At 44.7% G+C, this 20,156-nt stretch overlaps 1 protein-coding gene across 3 annotated transcripts in view; it reads right to left on the reverse strand.

Annotated features, from left to right (window-relative positions):
• ITGA11 (integrin subunit alpha 11) overlaps positions 1-20,156 on the reverse strand; it is an 85,651-nt gene that overhangs the window by 49,393 nt on the left and 16,102 nt on the right. The window contains exons 2-9 of one of the 3 annotated variants that reach the window (XM_033920049.1): positions 19,705-19,816; positions 13,164-13,273; positions 12,269-12,360; positions 7,963-8,077; positions 5,744-5,871; positions 2,441-2,589; positions 1,038-1,182; positions 24-192 (exon numbers count right to left, since the gene is read on the reverse strand). In XM_033920049.1, the coding sequence (XP_033775940.1) occupies positions 24-192; positions 1,038-1,182; positions 2,441-2,589; positions 5,744-5,871; positions 7,963-8,077; positions 12,269-12,360; positions 13,164-13,273; positions 19,705-19,816 (1,020 nt within the window). Of the gene's footprint in view, positions 1-23; positions 193-1,037; positions 1,183-2,440; positions 2,590-5,743; positions 5,872-7,962; positions 8,078-12,268; positions 12,361-13,163; positions 13,274-19,704; positions 19,817-20,156 lie in introns of those variants that run through there. The other 2 variants (XM_033920050.1, XM_033920051.1) reach the window with 2 other exon arrangements.

Raw genomic sequence — 20,156 nt, forward strand, 5'->3', positions numbered from 1 at the left:
AGGACACTGGGTCCACTACTCACCACCTTCCAGACTAAAGATCCGCTCTCCTAGGGCGTCAACGATGTCTTTCAGCGCAGCCTCGTCAGTCACATTGAAGAAATGTTTGTCATCGGGGTCACTGGCAATGTACCTTATCTCATTCAGGAATGCTTCAGGGTTAATTCCCCTTCGGTTATAATAACCCAGAACCTGGAGAAATGAAAAGCGGACATTTGCCAATTCCTCCCCTCACTCTTACCCCCACTGGACCTAAGAGGAAGATTTTCAGCCAACGGGTGCACATTCAGTGAATGCAAGGTCATTTGTGAGCACTCACAGAATGAGACAATTTCAGACCCAAGACCCCAGCATAGATTTAACAGAAATGTGAAGGATTTCTTATGGATCTGGTGAAAGAAAACCCAGATCAATTCCGTTTCATTTTGCTCTTGGCTCCAGAGGATTTCTTCGTGGTCAGACTTGGCTGCCTGTCCACAAATCAATCTCCAATACTATTCCACCACTTCTCCCCATTATCCGCGCACCTTGGGACAAGGTAAAATCCCCCAGAGATCTAACAGGTGGCCAAGAAATCTCCCCTCCGCCTTCCACAAACTTCTCCGCAAATTAGGTTCTTTCTAATGTATTTATTTATGCTTTCCTAGCCTGAGAAGAGTCACGTTTTGAAATACACACATTTTCAGGCATTGATTGACTCTAGTTTTACCCACATAATCGGTGACTAAGTTTGCAAATTTACTAACACATTTCCCATCCAATCGGTTCCGCAGATCCAGACTGGCTGGAAGTGTCCAGAGGATTCAGTTAGGAACGATGGGCTCAAAGGGAAGCCACAGGAAGGGATGTTGTTGCTGGTGGGACAAACCACAGGGTCCAGAAAACCTCAATGGTGCAGCCATGCTGCGTTACAGGAAATAAACCCCTGACGTAATGAAATGAATTTCTTTACGCGTGTGACATATCAGAATAGGCCTTGGGGAGCTCAAGGCACCTCGGAGGTCATAGACACAGCACAACAGAGCATGTGGACTCACCGCTACAGCATAGCGGGTGATGTTCTCCTTCTCAGCATCTTCTATCACCTTCTGTAAGTTTTCGCTGTCATGGGACTCCCCGTCTGTTATCACGATCAACACCTTCTTGGCGCCCTTCCGGCCTCCTTTCCGGAATGCCTCTGAGCTGGAATCACAGAGAAACAGCTCAGATGGGACGACTTCACCACCTCTTCACATGCTCCTATTGTTTTTGGAAGGATTCCCTCTTTTCCCTCTCAGTAAATCAAACAAACTTTGAAAGAACTGCTCCTTATAGCTCACACTTATGGCTTACAGAAGTGTTTCTCAGCTCGGTCCTGGAGTCCCCCCTTACCAGTCAAGTTTTCAGGATAGCCACAATGATTATGCATAAACTTGATTTGCAAACACTGCCTCCATTATATGCAAATTTCTTTCATGTATATTCATTGTGGATATTCTGAAAACCTGACTGGCAAGGGGGGACTCCAGGACCGAGTTGAGAAACACTGATTTACGGAAGGAACACCCGACTTGCTGTTTTGGAAATTTCAAAAGCCCAAATCCTTCTGAAACCTGGCACACAAGTCTGAAACAGCTGGTACATTAAACCACTGAGTAACATTCAAGCAAGCCTAACTATGCCTAGAGCTGCCAAGTTATCCAGTTCTGGAATGGAGGCATTTGCCACTTCGGGCTGAATTCACGTTTCAGTGCTTTGTAGCCACCGATTCTATCCAGTGAAATCGGCACTACAGCTCCCATAATGCATTGGTATAGGTGTTGCCAGTAATCCATCCCGGAACTGGATAACTTGGCAACTTTCTGGTAAATATTCAGTGGCAGTAAGAAGGTTTTTTAAGCACTGATCATCACTGGCTAGGTTAGATCTGGATATTCAGTGCTGGGCCACGTCAAGGTAGTGGCATTGGACATCGAGCTATGATCGGATCTGTCCATGCTCCCCATTCCAATCCCCTCTCCTGATCCTTCCTGATCCCTTCCTCACCCTCCCCAATAAGACAGTACCTCCTGACCAACCCCACCTTTAGGAAGAGCCTAGCTCCTTCCAGACCACCTGCCAACAAGATCCCTTCTCCCAAACCCCACTATATGTCTCTCCCTCGTGAAGCTCCCTCAGGCCCACTTTAGCATGTCTTGTGCTCTAGGAGATAAGCAGGGCAAGAACAAATCTCGGTCATTTGTGCTCATGCTGACTTCAGGTGCTAAGTAGCAGTTGTGACCTCTAGTGGTAGTCTCATGGTACTACCACTAGGAGTCAGGGTTCCAAATAAGGTCAAGTGTTGGATTAGTGATAAGTAGATGCTGGGAGTCAGACTTCATTGCCTCTCTCTCATTCCCCTATGCTCCCTGCTCTCTCCTGATTCATAAGCTTGGTGGCTGCAGAAACACCGTGAGTGTACCAGGCAATTTCAATGCCTAGCGCCGTGTTGGTCTCGGTGCCTCCTCTCTGCTCGATGTGATATGCTGCATGAACCACCTCTTTCACAGATCTGTAGCTGCTCAGATTAAATTCATGTACGACGCGTTCCCCGTACTGTACAACTCCCACCTGGAAATCAAAAGAGTAGGATGAGGTGGGGAAGAGCATTTCAGGTCATATCAAGCACTTAAGAGTTTGGAGGTGAAGATGTACAACTTTCAAAGCTTATTGCCAAGGGATAAAGATGTGACAGTATTTTCTCCCAACCTTGAACACTCTCGTACGTCAACTGCAGTGGGTTTGCTACAATTGGTTTAGGGATATAATTTGTCTATAAATTACCCCCTCTTTTACAAAGCCCGATAACATGGGCCACTGTGGTAACTGCCTCAAAGCCTGTAGGGTTTAAAGGGCTTCGGGGCTTTTGCTGTATGGCTTTGTACAAAAAAGAAAAAAAAAAGTGGTGGGTTTCATTTGTCTAATGAACCATTGATCTAAGAAATAATGAAGATAAAGCTGTGAAATCATAAGAACCTAAGAATAGCCTTCCTGAGCCAGACCAATGGTCCATCAGGCCCAGTAGCCCGTTCTCACGGTGGCCAATCCAGGTCCCCAGTACCTGGCCAAAACCCAAGGAGTAGCAATATTCCTACATTTCTCAAGCGGTAGATCACTTAAAAAAAAAAAAAGAATGAGAACACTCCACATGCTGAGGTCCTTTGAGGAAGATTTCATTCTTTGAAATGATTTGGAAGTGCTTTTGCAGTGATTAACCCCAGAAGCCAACAGAAAAATGAAGCCGAAGCCGTGAAGATTGCATTTTGTGCAGTCAGCCTCCTACAATATTTGGGATTTTCTACCTGGCAAACTTTTGGGCATTTGAATGTGCTCATATTAACTTTCATATACCCCTCCCCTCCCCCCTTCACCTCTTAAGCCCCTTGTAATTCACACCCAGGTATCATGTATAAATTCACTTTTGTCCTCTACGTCTGTCGTAATTCGATTGTAAGGAAAACTGACAAAAAATGGCATTTGAGAGTAAACCCTCTCTTTTACTAGCACATAGCGTGCGTTTTAGCGCTGGCAGCAACGCTCATATAATTCCTGCGAGCGTTGTAGCAGTTACTGCCACTGCCAGCACTAAAACCCCTGCTATGTGCCAGTGAAAGAGGGGCAAAGTTCTTGAAGCTATGGATGGGTAATTGTAATCAGAGGTGTCAAATGCAAAAAATGTACGATGGCCTACTGGCCACGCAGGCAGCGAAACTTGACCACCAATTAGCCAATCTACTGATGACGACGCCAGACTACAAAACCTTCAGAAAAGAAATTAAAACCCTACTATTCAAGAAATCCATCAAGACAAACTAACTCCACAGAAAGTATCTTAATCCCCCAAAGTAAACTGCTCTTCTGGAATTGTCCAGATAACAAGGTAATGGCAGAATAAAAGTCACTAATGTAATGTATTAAGTTATAGTTCACAGCGTACGGTCTCAGTTTGAAGGAGCAGATGAAGACGTCCCAGAGAAATCCAATCCAATTTTGTTCTGGGGCTCTTCCTCTCTAATACTTCTCCCCTTTCTAACACTGAGTACAAGATAAACCTGTCCAGGCACCGAGAGATGAAGAAGAGCTTCCAGGCTGCTCATGAATAAATGACATCCAGGGAGCGCTACAAGGAAGCAGGAAATGAGGCAGACTGAAATCATCTGGTTCGATACTGATCTGGGATGCACCAAACGAACCCCCCAAGAGACAGGATTTCATAGAAACCTCATTATCTGCTGAGGCTCTCTTACCCTGGGGGGGCGGATTTCATCTTTCCCCCAGTAATTTTTCTCTCTTACATTATATAACAGTGCTGGGGAGCAGAATTCCTTCTCTCTAACCTTACACAACAGCAAAGAGCACACAGCACTGATGTGCCTCATGCCACACACAATAATCCCTTCTCCTCTCCTACATTATAAACCAGCATGAGGTGCAAAGAACATCAATAGTCCCCCTTCCTCCTTCTCTTACACTGTAGTGAGGCACACAGAGCAAAATCCTCATGGTTTCTGATAGTACACAGCAGTGATGATCTTCCTCTCCTCCATAATAATCCCCCTTTTCCTCTCTCACATAGCATCAGCGAACCAAGAGTTCCTCCTCTGCCTCTCCCACATTAAACAGCAGTGACGATCTGGTGAACATGAATACCACACCTACCTACACTAAACTAATTTGTGAATTAGTGATCAGCTGTCTAATATGATGTAAGAGACAAATCAAGGCCAGGGATTTTTTTGTGACAGTAACGAAGTCTCCAGCCTCACAATCCAGGAGCAGCCTTCAGAATTCCCACCTCAGCTGGAATGACCCCAATGGCCAAGGAATGTTCCACTCATTCCAAGTCACTAGACCCAACTGATCATTTCCCGAAATTCCAAAGCCTAATTTTCTCTTTAACCCCTCCCTCCCCGTTAACATGTTCATCTAGTGCTGGTTTTGGGGATTGGACCCTGAGTCTTCTTTCCTCGGAAGCCACGTCTCTCCTTCTCTGTTTTGTATTCCACACCTGGATCCATTTTCCATTCTCTTCTGCCTTTCACATGACGGCCATCAAAGAAAACACAACTCATCCAATTTTTTATGACTCTTGCTGAGTCCTGCATCAATCCAGACAGATGTCTCTCTCAGACCAGTATGGTGTCTTAAACTGGTATAGGCTATGTTAGGAACGGAATGGCGCAGTGGTTACAGCTACAGCCTCAGTACCCTCAGGTTGTGGGTTCAATCTGCTCCTTGTGACCTTGGGCAAGTCACTTAATCCCCCCATTGCCCCAGGTACATTAGACAGATTTTGAGCCCTCCGGGACAGACAGGGAAAATGCTTGAGTACCTGAATAAACTCATGTAAACCGTTCTGAGCGCTCCAGGGAGAACAGTATAGAAAATGGAAGAGTGGGAAGAGTTTCCGCAGGTATTGTGACGTCATAATGCTCCTTCCACTCATCAGTGATGTCACAATGGCTGGATTGGCAGAGCCTATAGCAGTGCTTGACCCTTTTCTTTTCTGTTGTTTTGGTTGCTAACTTATGCTTACTTATATTTTACTTTTCGATTTATGTCTATGACTTTCTATGCCTACCGGTACTACTTTGGCCTTAGCCATTCCAGATGGCTTTCAATCGTGAAAAATGTTGGCATTTGGTATTGTCATATCTGTAAGTGGGTCTAGGCAGCTCTGCTAGTCCAGTGTCAAAGAAAAACCCAACTGTCCATCTCTGCTCACCTGAATCTGTCCAGGTCCAATGTAAAACTTTTTGAGGATGCTGGTCAGGAAATCCCGTACCTCGACCCAGGGGTAGATGCTATTGGAACCGTCCAGGACAATCACAATGTCCATGTACGTCTGGCAGCCTGGAGTGAACAGGAAAGGAAGGTTATTAGCATCAGAGAAGTTTCTCTACTTGGTTGGTTCCAAAACTTTCAGGTCGCAGAGCCCCTAATGGTTACTGTGTCAGACTGAGATCCTGGGGAACTGGGTTCAATTCCCAGCACAGCCCTCTGTGACCCTGGGACCCTCAATTGCCCACTAGGGACAGAGATGATCCGGGTGGGGACGGAGAGGGTCCTGGCGGGGACGGGTGGGGATGGAGAGGATCCTGGTGGGGACGGGAGGGAATGGGTGGGATTTCTGTCCCTGTGCAACTCTCTACTCGGGACTGCATCTGTGTATGTGCAGACATTGACAAAATGTGCTGCCTGAGTCAGGGAAAAAAAATTGATTTGATTTGGCCTATTGGATCAATTTTTTGATTCAATTCCATTTAATTCACTTTTCCTGCCCAATTGGGCAGGTTTATTTTGTAGCTGTTCCACCCAGGGCAGGATTAATTTGTCAAGGGCCCCTAGGCTCCCAAGTACACTGGGCCCCCTGCCCTGCCCCACCCCACCATGCGCCCAGGCGGAAACAGGAAGCTGCGTCAGAGGGAAGCTTTGGGCAAGCAGCACCGCTAGAGAGGGACAGATTCTTCAAACTTTTGAAAACTACAAGAACGAGAGGGCATTCGGAAAAGTTTAAAGGGGACAGATTCAAAACCAATGCTAGGAAGTTCTTCTTCACCCAACGGGTGGTGGACACCTGGAATGCACTTCCAGAGGGCATGATAGGACAGATTACGGTATTGGGGTTTAAGAAGGGATTGGACAATTTTCTGAAGGAAAAGGAGATAGAGGGGTATAGATAGAGGCTACTATACAGATCCTGGACCTGTTGGGCCGCTGCGTGAGCGGACTGCTGGGCACTTTGGACCTCTGGTCTGACCCAGTGGAGGCACTTCTTATGTTCTTATGCTTGCATAATTACAGTTCCCGTTGCCTTTCTTACCCGCGTTGCTTGCATGTCTTACTTTCCGTTGATGGGGGGGGGGGGGCCGCATTGCCAATCATGGTGGGGCCCACGTTGCCGATCGATGCTGGAGGGGCCCATCACCGTTTGGAAAAAACAATGTTGATGCCCTCCCTCATCGGGCCCCCCTGACCATTCCGGGCCCTAGGCACGTGCCTACTTGGCCTATTGGTTAATCCTGCCCTGGTTCCACCCATCCCACCCCCTTTTCCCTCTCCAACCCCACGCTGGCACTGAGGTGTAAATAAAATAAACATAAACTACTTTTCCTCTCTCTGTTAGGTCCTAGCTCACACTCACTGTCTAACATCAGCTCTGGCAGGAAACATATTTCAAATCTGACCTATTGTAATCACAAAATAGAAAATAAAATTAATTTTTCTACCTTTTGTTGTCTGGTCATTTTATTATTCAAATCACGTTGGACCCAGGCTCTGGTTTCTGTTTGTCTTCTGTTATCTCGCTCACCAGGGTCTCCTGTCCATTTGATATTTTCTTCTTTCCCTGTGCTCACCATTCATCTTCCATCTCTGTACCTTCCCTTCCACTACCATGTCCAACATTTCTGTTTCTTTCCCACTGTCTATCATCTCTCTCTCTCTCTCTCCCTTGTGTCCTGGGTAAAACCTCTTTATTCCCCTCCATGCACCATCTCTCCCTGCCCTCCACCCTATGTCCAATATTTCTCCCTCTCTCTTCTCCATACACGTCTCCCTCTCCTCCACCATATCCAGGATTTCAAACTCTCACCCCTTGCAATCAAATTAGCTTATTACCAGGGGCAAAGGAGGGTTAAGTGACTTGGCTCGTCAGAAGTTGCTGTAATGGAAATTGAACCTAGTTCCCCTGATTCAAGGCTACTCCTCCACTCCTAGAAACACCTAAATGTAGGAGCTTTCTTGAGACAGGATTTCCAAAAACACATCCCATGACAGAAGGTAGCAGCCAATCTTTCCCTAAGTATGAAGAAAGGGGTCTTGGACTCCCTTGACCCAACCATTTGCCTTGCTTTCCTCCATCAACTCAGTAGAGCCAAAGGGATTGAGAATGGCACCAGTGGACTGTACATTAGAAGGAAGGTAATAACGCCTCGTTCATACGCTGTAGTGCCGGGGTGACAGCCTTTGAGAAGCGGAAGTTGGCATTGACTCTGAAGCACATTCCAGTGGTGTAATAGGAGGTTCCACATTCGTGAGACCAAAGAGGACTGCAAGCCTGGAGCAAGAGAAGAAAGACAAAGACATGGAAATGAGAAAACAGAGGCAGAACTTGAATCCAGTTCAGACTTTTCTGCTGCATGGTTTGAATTAACTCAGGTTCTAAGAGTTTTTCCTCCATAAATCTATCAGTTGTAAAGTGCCAGCAGCCTGTCTGTGTCCTTTTTCACTGTGGCCATCACTCAACTCATCTGCAGAGGTGTCATTTGTTCTTCCCTCCCTCCACCACGTCCATGCGGGGAGATGGAAGAAGCGCCAGTCCAGTGCAGGGCTGTAAGGCCCAGTGATAAATGAACTTTCACTAGGAGGGAACTAGTATTTCAAAGCAGGAGTGGCATGGATAGTAGACATTTGCCTCTAAAGCCCAAAGTGGTGTGATTGGTGGGGGGAGACCAAAAGGTCTAAAGAGGATGCAAAATTCATTTACTAGCTGTATAACTTATGCATTGAACTGTGGATGTGGAATTGACAGCAATTAAATGTCTGTATCTAGCTGAACTCATGTTTCAAAGTATCACCTGGCTGAAAGTCCACATGACCTGGAGGGGCTGTTTCATGGGTTGGACCCGATGTCAATGGGCAGCAGAGGCTCCTTCCTGGTTAGTCCCCATTGAGCTGGCTGGCACAGGAAGTGCCTCCGAATATCTTCACTAACCGGCTAGGACAGGGATGGCATTTGGGGGGCACAACTTAGCCACTTGGTGGTAATATTTGTCTGCTAAAGTCAGGAAAGCGAAAAAGGCTGCTCTAACTTTAGGTGCTGAGTTAACCAGGCACTAGTTGGAACACGTGGCTTAGAAGCCACTGACTACCATGGGCCAAATATTACCCCCATGGCTCCTCCACCTTTCCCTCTGTCTTTATTTAGTAGAATTTATTTCCCGCCTTTTTCAAGGGATTCACTCAATGCAGTGGACAGTAGAAAGATCCAAATAGCAACACAAAAGGCTCTTTTTACAAAGCCGCGTTAGCAGTTTAACGCACGTAATAGCAAGTGCTAAACTGCCGGTCGCACTAGACGTTAACGCCAGCATTGAGCTGGCGTTAGTTCTAGCCACGTAGCACTGGTGTAGCATGTGCTAAAACCACTAACGCGGCTTCGTAAAAGGAGCCCAAAGTATTTGGTAGCTTATGCTACATTACGATGTCAAGATAATGCGTAATAAAATGACATCACATTACATTATCATTTATATAATTTAGTTCCATGCGGTTCACAGTTTCAGCAGCTGAGACAATCTCAGGAATTACACAAATTTGCCAATCTGAAATGTTTATACGATACAGCAGTAACTATTAACCAGCTAAATTCCTTGTCTCTGGTTGCTGGCAGGGATCTTTGCTCATTTTTAAGCGCGGGCCGTTACGGGTCCAAAAGGTCCAAAGAAGAGCCGACAAATATCTTCCTACTTGGGGCCATAACGCCAATAACGTTTCTCGACAGAGCACAAAGGAAACCCTAAGAAGCCAGACTCTGGCGTCTGCAGTGTCCTTGCGCAGTCTCTGGCTGTCTATCCCCTGCATAGGGTGACCAGATTTTCAGTTCAGAAAATCTGGATCCCTTAGACCCACCCCCAGGCCAGCCCAGTTCCATCCATCCCCGCCCCATCAAGTCCCAGTCCCACCCCCTGCTTCCCGCTCTACTCGGACCAGAAGGCATCCGTGTAAGTGACGTCATCGCGTTGCTCTCCTGCCTAACGGTGATTTTGAGGGAGGCTTTTTAAAGCCCAGACAAAGTGCTAAGTTAAGCGCATAAAAATCAGTCCTATCTTTAAGTGCTGTGGTGTCTGGATGTGGCTCAGCATTGAATTTCCAGTGAACAGTGATCGCCGGCAATTGAATATCGGGCCCCAGGTTTTCAAGATATCCCAATGAATACGCGGAAGAGAGATATGCATCGAACAGATGAAGTGGGTATGCAAATCTTTCTCATGCATATTCACGAGGGATTTCCTGAAAACCTGGCCTGTTTGCCGCCTTCAAGAACTGATTTTGGATAAGGCTGTTTTAAGCCAGTGTTTCTCAGCTTGCCAGTCAGGTTTTCAGAATCTCCACAATGAATATGCATGAAAGACATTTGCATATGCAAATCAAGTTTATGCATCTTCTTTGTGGAGATCCCGAAAACCTGACTGGCAAGGGGGGACTCCAGGACCGAGCCGAGAAACAGTGGCCTAAGCAAAGTATAACTTCAATAACAGAAATATAAAACACATCAGAACACATAAAACTGAACACAATCCCACCAAAAGAAGAAAAATGAGCAAAGCGATCATTAAAGAAAAGTCCACTCCGTCTGCGGCCCCAGCAGAGCCTCTATTACCATCTATTGAATCGGAGAGGAACGGTTCAACATCGGGGCTTGATGGGAAAGAAGAACTACCTGCTATTCCTACAAGCTTGAATTGTGTGAGTAGAGAGCCCTCGGGCTCGCAAGCTCCATTAACTTTGGTAAACTTGGATACTATTTGGGACGCGAATACAGCAAATTTCTTCCTAATTTAAAGAAATACTGACTGATTCGACCGAAACAAAAGAAAAGATTAAAGTATTGGAAAATAAAGTCAGTGACCAACATAATCGTTTGGAAACAGTAGAGGCCCAAGGACATACTTGGATTAAAGACAGTGGGAACATCCATTATAAATTAGAGACTATGGAAAATATTGTCATTTAAAGATAATAAACTTTCCTAAAACGATATCTCTACCAGCAATTGACATGTTTAAGAGATATTTATCTGAAGTGTTAAAAGTTCCAGAAACCTCATTCCCACCGATCTCAAAAATATACTATATCCCCTCGGGGAAGAAGAAAAGTTCATCAGCCCAGTAGACAGTCTGGACTTAACAAATTTCCTCGAAAGATCGAAGATTGAGGCAGTTGTTCCAGCAACATTGTTAATTCAACTGGCACTGGACTCTGACAGGGAATGGCTACTGAAATTATTTTTCAAGTATCTGAAAGTTTTATTTTTAAATCAAAAAATTTGTATGTACCCTGACGTAGCTAGAGTTACCAAAAAGAAGAGACAACAAGTACTACAATTGGGTGCTAAGTTTTTTCTACGATACCCCTGTAAATGTTTAATTATATTTCAGGATGTAAGATATGTGTTTTTGGAACCTACACAATTGTCTAAATTTGTCTCTGGAAAAGCGGTGGGATCCTCAAGTACTCCCCTCAATGTTCAACCGAGTACTTCGAAGTAATTAAGAAGGATCCATGATAGGCACCGTTTTCTTTCTTTTCTTAATAGTAATCATAAGAAAAGTAAATCTGTTTATTTTAGCACTCCCCCAATTTGTGAACTAATTAGCAAGGTGATAATTGGAAGGTATGTCCTGTTTATTTTTCTTCTTTTTTTAATATATTTGTACCTTGCTGTTTTCTGAATGATATGTTTATTTCATCATGTAAAATTTAAATGTCAATAGAAATATAAAATATAAGAAAAGTCCACTCCATATAGAGATAGATATGTTCTCAGTGACGGGGCTCTGAAGCCTTGATAAGGTGAGAATGGAGCCTACTGCCATACACAGACCCCAGTATGGGCTGCAGAGACGAGAAGAGACGAGAACGACGTCTCCACGGGATCTCAATATCCCCATCCCGTCCCCACTTATGATTTTAAAGTGTTCAAGGCTTGTGCAGATGAGGAGAGGGCAGAGGCAGCAACAGTGCTCAAGGGAAGATAGATCCTTTGGGGCCCCCATGTCATTCTCTACAGGGACGTCCAAGCTTCTTGAGTACGTTCAAAGAAAGCTCCTACGTGCTCAGGACAGACTAGGTAAAATAAATGCCCAAATAGGCCCAAGCACAACCTCAGGGTTAGATGCCAGTGTGTCTTTTCTGCCAGAGGGCCGCAGTTGTCAAGAAAGTCAGAGGACCTATCATGGGACATAAAACTTTGGCCCCACCCCAGAGACGAGAGAGCCCTTGCATTCTTGGTCCTTAGCTAGGTACATTATTAACACTGCTTGTATGATGCCTCTCACATGCCCAGTTCAAAGCATGATTAAAACCCAACCCAAGTATGATGCCATTTGTGTGAACAGAGAGATGCCGGCACCGTCCGTCAGTACAATCACAGAGTGGAGAGAATCAGACACCGTGGAAGAAAAAGCTTCAAAAACAGCACATACAAAGAGCAGTTATTTTTGGAAAACTCTCTTCTGTTTCTTACCACAAAGCTGTTGTCCTTGGGGTTTGTGGTTAGACTCATACCCAGACGCATATTATCCTTGCGCTCTGACACACCGGCAAGTATTCTTCTTCCTTAAGTTAGATGGCGAGTAGAGTGAGAAGTGATTTCAAATTCCTGAATGCAACTAGAATTGGAAGGAGCAGCATTCTGGAAGGAAGCTAGAACCAAGAAATTATGCCAGAGCAAAGCTGCAATAAGGATGAAGTCTCAGAAGAGAGCTTGAACCGATATGATAATCCAAAGCAAAGCTAGAGCCAAGACAACATTCCAGAGCAAAGCTTTAATAGAGATGAAATCTCAGAAAAGCTAGAACCGTATAGCAATCCAAAGCAAAGCTAGAACCAAGAGAACATTCCAGAGCAAAGCTCAAATCAGTACTGCATTCCGAAGCAAAACAACAACCATGAGAACATTCCAGAACAAGGCTTCAATACAGTAACAGTGATTTTTCAGAGGAAAGCTAGAACCATATAGTACTGTAATCCAAAGCAAAGCTAGAACCAAGAGAACATTCCAGAGCAAAGGTGCAATAAAAGATGAAATGTCAGAGGAAAGTTAGAAACCAAGATAGCATTTCAGAACAAACATAGCACATGTCAGCACAACATATATATTTTTTTATATAGCTCAAAATGGTTTAAAATATGATGGAAAGTTCCTAGGCAAAGGAACGTATGGACAGTGACATAATCATAATTATTAAGCTCGAACTTTGTTTTGCATTCTAAACACTTCATAATACCCAGGTGGCAAAAATTCCTCCTACAATTGGCAAATGGCTGAGTGGAGGCAGAAAGGACGAAACGAAGGCAGGAAATGTGAAAGAGACATGAACCCATATTTGCAAAGGGAAAGAGAGCTCTACAAAACCTACCAAGGTTCAGTTTGCTGCAGTTGCTGGTGGTTTCATTGGTAACTTGACATTTGTACACATCCCCTGTCTTCTGCTGTCCATTCATTTCCAAAGGAGCCCCCACCAGCAGCCTAGAGGGAGAATTGTCAGTGCGTTACAACTGGTGTGTCAAATCGCAGGAGAAACATCAACTTCTCCAAAGTACAGTTGATAGTAATATGGTAAATGGCAGCAGAACCACTTCATTAAAGCCCTGCTCTCACCTTCATCTTCAGGACAAGATTTTTGTCTTCCTCCACTATCTGGTCTGAAGAGCATTCAAGATTCCCACTTACTCCCCACCTCCCACCCTTCCACTTCCAATAACAGTAGGGTGGCTGTTGCCTAACCATCCGATCTCTCCTAGACCCACTGGCATCCCTAGCATTTCAAATTAAAGCAAAGAGCCCTCAGGATTTTTAGAGGAAGGTCTACGTTCCTCATAGTGGAGGAAGTGTTGTGTTGAGACGCAGCCATTTGCTGGGGCATTATTGAAGTGTCCAGAGAAGCCTGCGAATGCTGTGGTCAGTTGGTGGAAAAAAGAGGAAGCGGCTTCTGGTTTCATCAGATGGAGCAGGAGTGGAGGGGGAGAAGTCAAGTTTTTTTAAAAATTGGATTAATCGCTTATCAAAATTTCTAAGCGATGTACAATAATATGTAAAAAAAGGGAAAACACAATTAACATATATTAGATGAACATAATCCCAGACACTAATACGAATGGAACGCACAGGAAAAAGAGAAGAACTGCAATAATGAAAGGAAAGCAAGACATAAAATGGAAAAACATTAGGAGGGAGTTAGATCCATTAAAATGCCTCAAAAAGCGTAACTTATCGGAGTTTCTAGGTTTCAAAAGCATCTTTGAAGAAGAAACTTTTCAGATTTCCTTTCAACCTGTCTAAACGTTTTTCCTCCCTCAGATGTTATCCTTAGGTGCCACTGGTTCTGGTACCAATATTTCGTACATTTCTTTGTAATCCATTGGTCGTGGGCAGAGGAGTTGGGTGAAGAGCTGAGGAGTCCTTCAAGGGCACGACCAGGGGTTGTTTTGAGGCATAATTTGTCTTGGGAGCTGAGGGACTGGTTGAGCACATACGGAGGAAGCTTAGCCGTCACGTAGCCTGGCGCCATGTCGTGCAAGGATTTGAATGCTAGCATCAGGCCCTTGAAGACACAATGTTTGGCTACAGGTAGCCAGTGAGCTTTTGCTAGAGCCTGGGAGACAGGCTGATCACCATGTTTTGAACATGCTGGAGATGTCATACATTTTTCACTGTGAGACTGTTGAATAGCGCATTGCAGTAATCCATGTGGGAGAGTAGTTGGGCAAAGTCAGATTCTGAAAAGTAGTTCCCTATTTTTCAGAGTTGTCGTAGGTAGTAAAATGAGGAAAAGACCACCCGAGAGATAGGGTTGGAAAGCGACAAATTACACTCAATGCTGCGCACTTGGTCTTTTGCAGTTATAGTAATCGAGTCCCAGCGCAGCAAAGGATGGGCACGATCGCAAGGATCCAAAGGAGTTATGTCTTGGAGGCATTTGATTGTCATTTGTCGATGGACATCCAGTTTCGCAATCTGGGCTGCATGGGCTTCTCCTAGCGGGCTCAATCTCCTTCTTATTCCCTGTCTTTCTTGACTACTTTGCTGGATTTTAGCTCTTTTTAAACTAAAGCAATTGTGACTCTTCAGTTCAAGATTCTTCCCCTGTGGCAGAAAGACTTCTGGTTTCAGCTTCTGAATACAGTAAGTAACATGTTCATACTTATTTTGGAATAGAGAGTTGAAATTCAGAAAAACAGCAAGAACCCGAAGGGTCTCTCAAGGGGAAGGAGCAGAGGGTCGAACAGATGAAAGAAAGGTAGAGTGTAGCCTTCCACATTCCCTGATTTGAAAGGGTTTGGTTCCTGTGGCCTATGCACACGTCTGAACATTTTTGACTTCCTGTCCAGAAGCTCTGCTAGGCCCAGGGGCTGGGCCCCAGACATCTGCCAAACACCAGCAAGCTGTGGGCCTCACCTTCCCACATTATGTTGGGCCAGGACTCCAGCAGCAGATGGGAGCGGACGCTGTGTATGTGTGTCAGGCAGATGTACAGAGAACCTATTTTTATTTTACAAACTATGGTATAATCAATATGAACCAGACAGGAAAGAGGCTGCCCTTGGATGCTGTTATACAGAATTTAAACCACATTTTGTGATGAATTTAAGATAGCAGGCAGTGGCCACGAACAGCACATCTGCAGGAATCCAAACCTTGGTGAGCAGCAGAAACCCTGACTCTGAATCTTCAGACAGATGAACAGCTGGAGCAGCTCGGACACTTCATTGGCTTTGGCCATGATGGATGCTTCCGTATAGCAAACGGTGCCCATGGAAATGAGGCTGGCAGGCCCTGTTTTGTGATGTTGCAGGAAACGTATCTTTTGCAGACATAGGCATCAGAACGGGGGAGGCTGGTCAGAAGAGTCCCTCACCCACCTCACATCGTCACTGTAGAATGAAGAGCGGAGGGTAGGCCTGCTCGTTGATGCTGTGTGTCGGTATCTGAAGATTTAAAATTACAGTGACCAGGATCCTGCTGGGACTAGGGCGGAGCTTTTCGACAACCCCCTCCCCAACAAAAAAGCGCTCTGCTGCCTATGTTTGCAGGTACTCAGCTTACTGGATCTGAGCGGGAATACGAAGCTTGTTCTTCTGCTTTAATGAACCTGCTAAGCCCTTATCGGACTAGCACAAAACCAATGTCTTTCTAGATATGTACCATAACTCATCATGTCACTCAGACTCAAACACGAGTTGACGGCACCCAACTAAGCCCCATACTGATTGTACAGACAGAAATTCTCAGTGCTAGCAGCAGAGCAGTGACCTCTATAGACTAGTGAGTCAAAGTCATTAAGATGACAGGGGATTGCAGAAAGATCTTACACAGCAGAGTAGATGACGGCAGATAAAGAGCCAGTCTGCTCAACAAGAGAAACTCATAGTATGAGGTTTGATGTGATGCTACATCTGCAGACTGGCCACCCAGACATGGCAACAGAGCAGTGGGGCATCTTACAGGGCACTGCTGTGAACTTCACAAAAAGGGTGCCACATAAACATCTCACCACAACTCCCTTATACCCACCTGTCTACAACCCCAGTAGCCCTTATGGCTGCAGGTGCCACCTGTATAGCATTAGAGTGGAATTTTGGGGTTTTCTAGAGTACATTAGAATATCACCGTAAATATCCTGACAATGCCATGGGAGGGTCCAGGCAAGATGCCTACAAACACTGTGAATCCAAGTGAGCACAGAGATCTGCTGGGTCTTCCCATCCTCCCGCTCTGCAGCAAACAGGGAAGACCGGACCGTCTGAGAAACTAGGCAGTAGTGGTGAAGGCGAAGGACTGTGTTTCTGCATCTAGGCTGAGTCAGCATCTTCTGCTCCCACAGGCCCTGCTGAGTCACTGATGGAAGAACACATTTGCTCTGCCTACTGCAGTGGTCAACCTTCCACCCATTTTAGGACTTAAACCCTGTCATCTGAACATGACAATTCAGCACTCCACAGCCTTTCAACCCACTGGCCCAGGGCTTCCCAGTACTGAGCCACTGTCAAATTAAAGGTTAAGAAAGGAAAACAAAACATCAAGGGGGGAGGGGGGATCAACTTGCTCTCCAAAAACGTAAAAAAATGTACTATGTCAATCCAATAGAAAGGGGTCACCTCTATGGTTTTCTGTTTTTGCTTTATGTTTCAGGGTTATTAAAACCTTATATAACACTCGAGAGAATTAATTTTCAGGGCAGTATACAGTATATATAAGCATAACAAACAATTTAAAAGAGAGAGGAGAAGAAGAGAAAAAAACGAGACCACTTTAAAAAACTAATATTTGTAGAGTTTCAAGTGGACTAATCCAAGGAGAACGTCTGGAATTTGTGGGTTCTACTCCTGGCTCTGCCTCTGTCTTGTGGAATATGTCATACTTTGCCTCAGTCTATCTTCCTCTCAGCTGCTGAATACAAATAACTAGCAAGGAAATTCTAGAAACAGTGTCTACAACGCCTAAGTTAAGAAACAAACGTATAAGACAACATTCCAGAATCCCAAAGAGTAACGAGATTCTAGAACCCCAAAGAGTCTTAAGATTCCAGGCAGAATCTCAAAGAAGAGCAAGATTCCGGAACCCCAAAGAGTAGCAACATTCCAGAATCCCAAAGAGTAACAAAAGATTCTAGAACCTCAAAGAGTATCAAGATTCCATGCAGAATCTCAAAGAATAGCAAGATTCCAGAACCCCAAAGAGTAACAAAAGATTCCAGAACCCCAAAGAGTAGCAACATTCCAGAATCCCAAAGAGTAACAAGATTCTAGAACCCCAAAGAGTCTCAAGATTCCAGGCAGAATCTCAAAGAAGAGCAAGATTCCGGAACCCCAAAGAGTAGCAACATTCCAGAATCCCAAAGAGTAACAAAAGATTCTAGAACCTCAAAGAGTATCAAGATTCCATGCAGAATCTCAAAGAATAGCAAGATTCCAGAACCCCAAAGAGTAACAAAAGATTCCAGAACCCCAAAGAGTAGCAACATTCCAGAATCCCAAAGAGTAACGAGATTCTAGAACCCCAAAGAGTCTCAAGATTCCAGGCAGAATCTCAAAGAATAGCAAGATTCCGGAACCCCCAAAGAGTAGTAACATTCCAGAATCCCAAAGAGTAACAAGATTCTAGAACTCCAAAGAGTCTCAAGATTCCAGGCAGAATCTCAAAGAAGAGCAAGATTCCGGAACCCCAAAGAGTAGCAACATTCCAGAATCCCAAAGAGTAACAAAAGATTCTAGAACCCCAAAGAGTCTCAAGATTCCAGGCAGAATCTCAAAGAATAGCAAGATTCCAGAATCCCAAAGAATAGCAACATTCCAGAATCCCAAAGAGTAACGAGATTCTAGAACCCCAAAGAGTCTTAAGATTCCAGGCAGAATCTCAATGAATAGCAAGATTCCGGAACCCCAAAGAGTAGCAACATTCCATGCTACCGATCCAGGGCAAGCAGTGGCCTCCCCCATGTCTGTCTCAATAACAGACTAGAACTTATTCCTCTTACTTCTCCCCTATGTGCTTAAATTACAGTGACATAAATATCGGCCCTGCCCATACCCTTCCCTGTAAACATCCCTGTGCATTTATGTATTAACCCCTTGTGTGCTAAGACAGAGAATACCACTTAGTGTGCAGCTGCCTTTTATGCCCATAAATGTAGCCTTGAGTGTGTGGCGAGGGCAGTAGTCAGAGAATGCAGATGTGCAGTGTGAAGGTGGGCGTTCACATGGGCACAGTCGGGGCAGAGTACAGGGGCACACGGAATACTATAACCTACAGCAGGGTTGGCCACATCTGGCCCGCGATATGATTTTATCCAGCCTGCGGAAGAATTGTGCAGACATGGACTAATTTTCCAATGAGGATCAGCAAAGCTGCAGCAAATGAAGGGCCGGCTTCTGTAAACGGCACCATTGTCAACCACATGATTTACGCCTCCAGCAAAAGTACACCCTCATTTCCAGCACCTGCCTTTGATGTGAACTACGCCTCCGGTGCTTGACACCAATTTCACCTACAGTGGCCCTGAAATGTTTTCAACACGTTTCCCTCTTAACTTAGGTGCCGATTGGGCATTATAGAATATGGGCCTTACAGCTTTTAAGAGCAGGTGGGAAATCATTTTGACTCTTCAAATCCAAGCTAAATGCTCCCTTTTTCAAGGCTGCTTCCAACTCCTGTAAAATTACCCCTGTCTATCCTGTCCAATTAGATTGTAAGCTCTTCAGAGCAGGGACTGTCTATTAAATGTCAAATGTCCAGAGCTGTGTACACCTTTCAGTGCTATAGAAATGATAAATAAATGACCATGCCCCCCCCCCCCCCCCACTCACTCATATGAAGCACATGCATTTCAGTTTGGTCTTCTCTCCACATCTCATATTGTTTTCCTTCCACCTATTCTGTCCATCATCCTTCTTGGACCATATTTTGAATACAAACTCTTTTATGTTCATATCTATGTTTATTGATTAAAGACTTGGCATCTTGTACACCAATCCTGCAGTTTTTCCTTTCTTCATATTTTCATTTATGCCACGTTTTCTAATTCTGTAATCCTATTTTATAGACTTCTGGGAGTCACATACTAACAATTCAAAGGTTTGGGTTTTTAACAACAACAAAAAAAGGTATTTATATTCACAACCTATGTGGAATTGGATAAGTTCTCTGCACCTGGGCTATGAAAGCCCTACGACACTCTCTCTACTAGAACATTCTCACGTCCTGCTTCTGAGTGATTGTCAGCTGCATATACTCATTCAAGTTAAGATGGAGTCCATCCTTTTAGAACAGACCCCTTCCCCAAAATGTTGCCCATGCAGAGAAGACAGGGCCAAAAGAGCAGACAGTGGGGAGTTCCTTCAGGAGGTGGCAGCAAAGGGGCATCAGAAGGAAACTCTTCATAACCTCTAAGTCTCACTTACCATTTCGTGTCATTGATCTCAAGTTGCTGCACTGTGTAGCCAAAGTAGGCTTCCTTTGATCCCGGGATAATTTGGGGATGTTTGGTGTCAATATTGAAGGCGTCACTGTACCCTGATATAAAAAATAAAAATCAAAGAGAAGATGATAAGGAGAAAACGTTCTGCTCCAGAAGAAACGTCTACCACATCACTTCACCAACCCCAGCACTCAGGAACATCTCTGCCCTCTGCAACATTCATCAGCTTGGGAAAAATGATCTTAAGGCAAGAGAGAAAAGTCAAAGAGGGAGAAGGTGAGACACGGCAAGGACAAGAAAGACAGGGTAAGATTAAGAGAGAAACAGGAAGAGAGCAACAAAGACAGAGAGAGAAAGAGCAACAGAGAGACGGGTGAAATAGGAGAGAGGAAGATAGGGAAAGAGAGATCGAGAAAATGAGACAGCCTGAGAGAA

This window comes from Geotrypetes seraphini, chromosome 14 (genome assembly GCF_902459505.1).
Source record: "Geotrypetes seraphini chromosome 14, aGeoSer1.1, whole genome shotgun sequence".
NCBI classification, from domain to species: domain Eukaryota; kingdom Metazoa; phylum Chordata; class Amphibia; order Gymnophiona; family Dermophiidae; genus Geotrypetes; species Geotrypetes seraphini.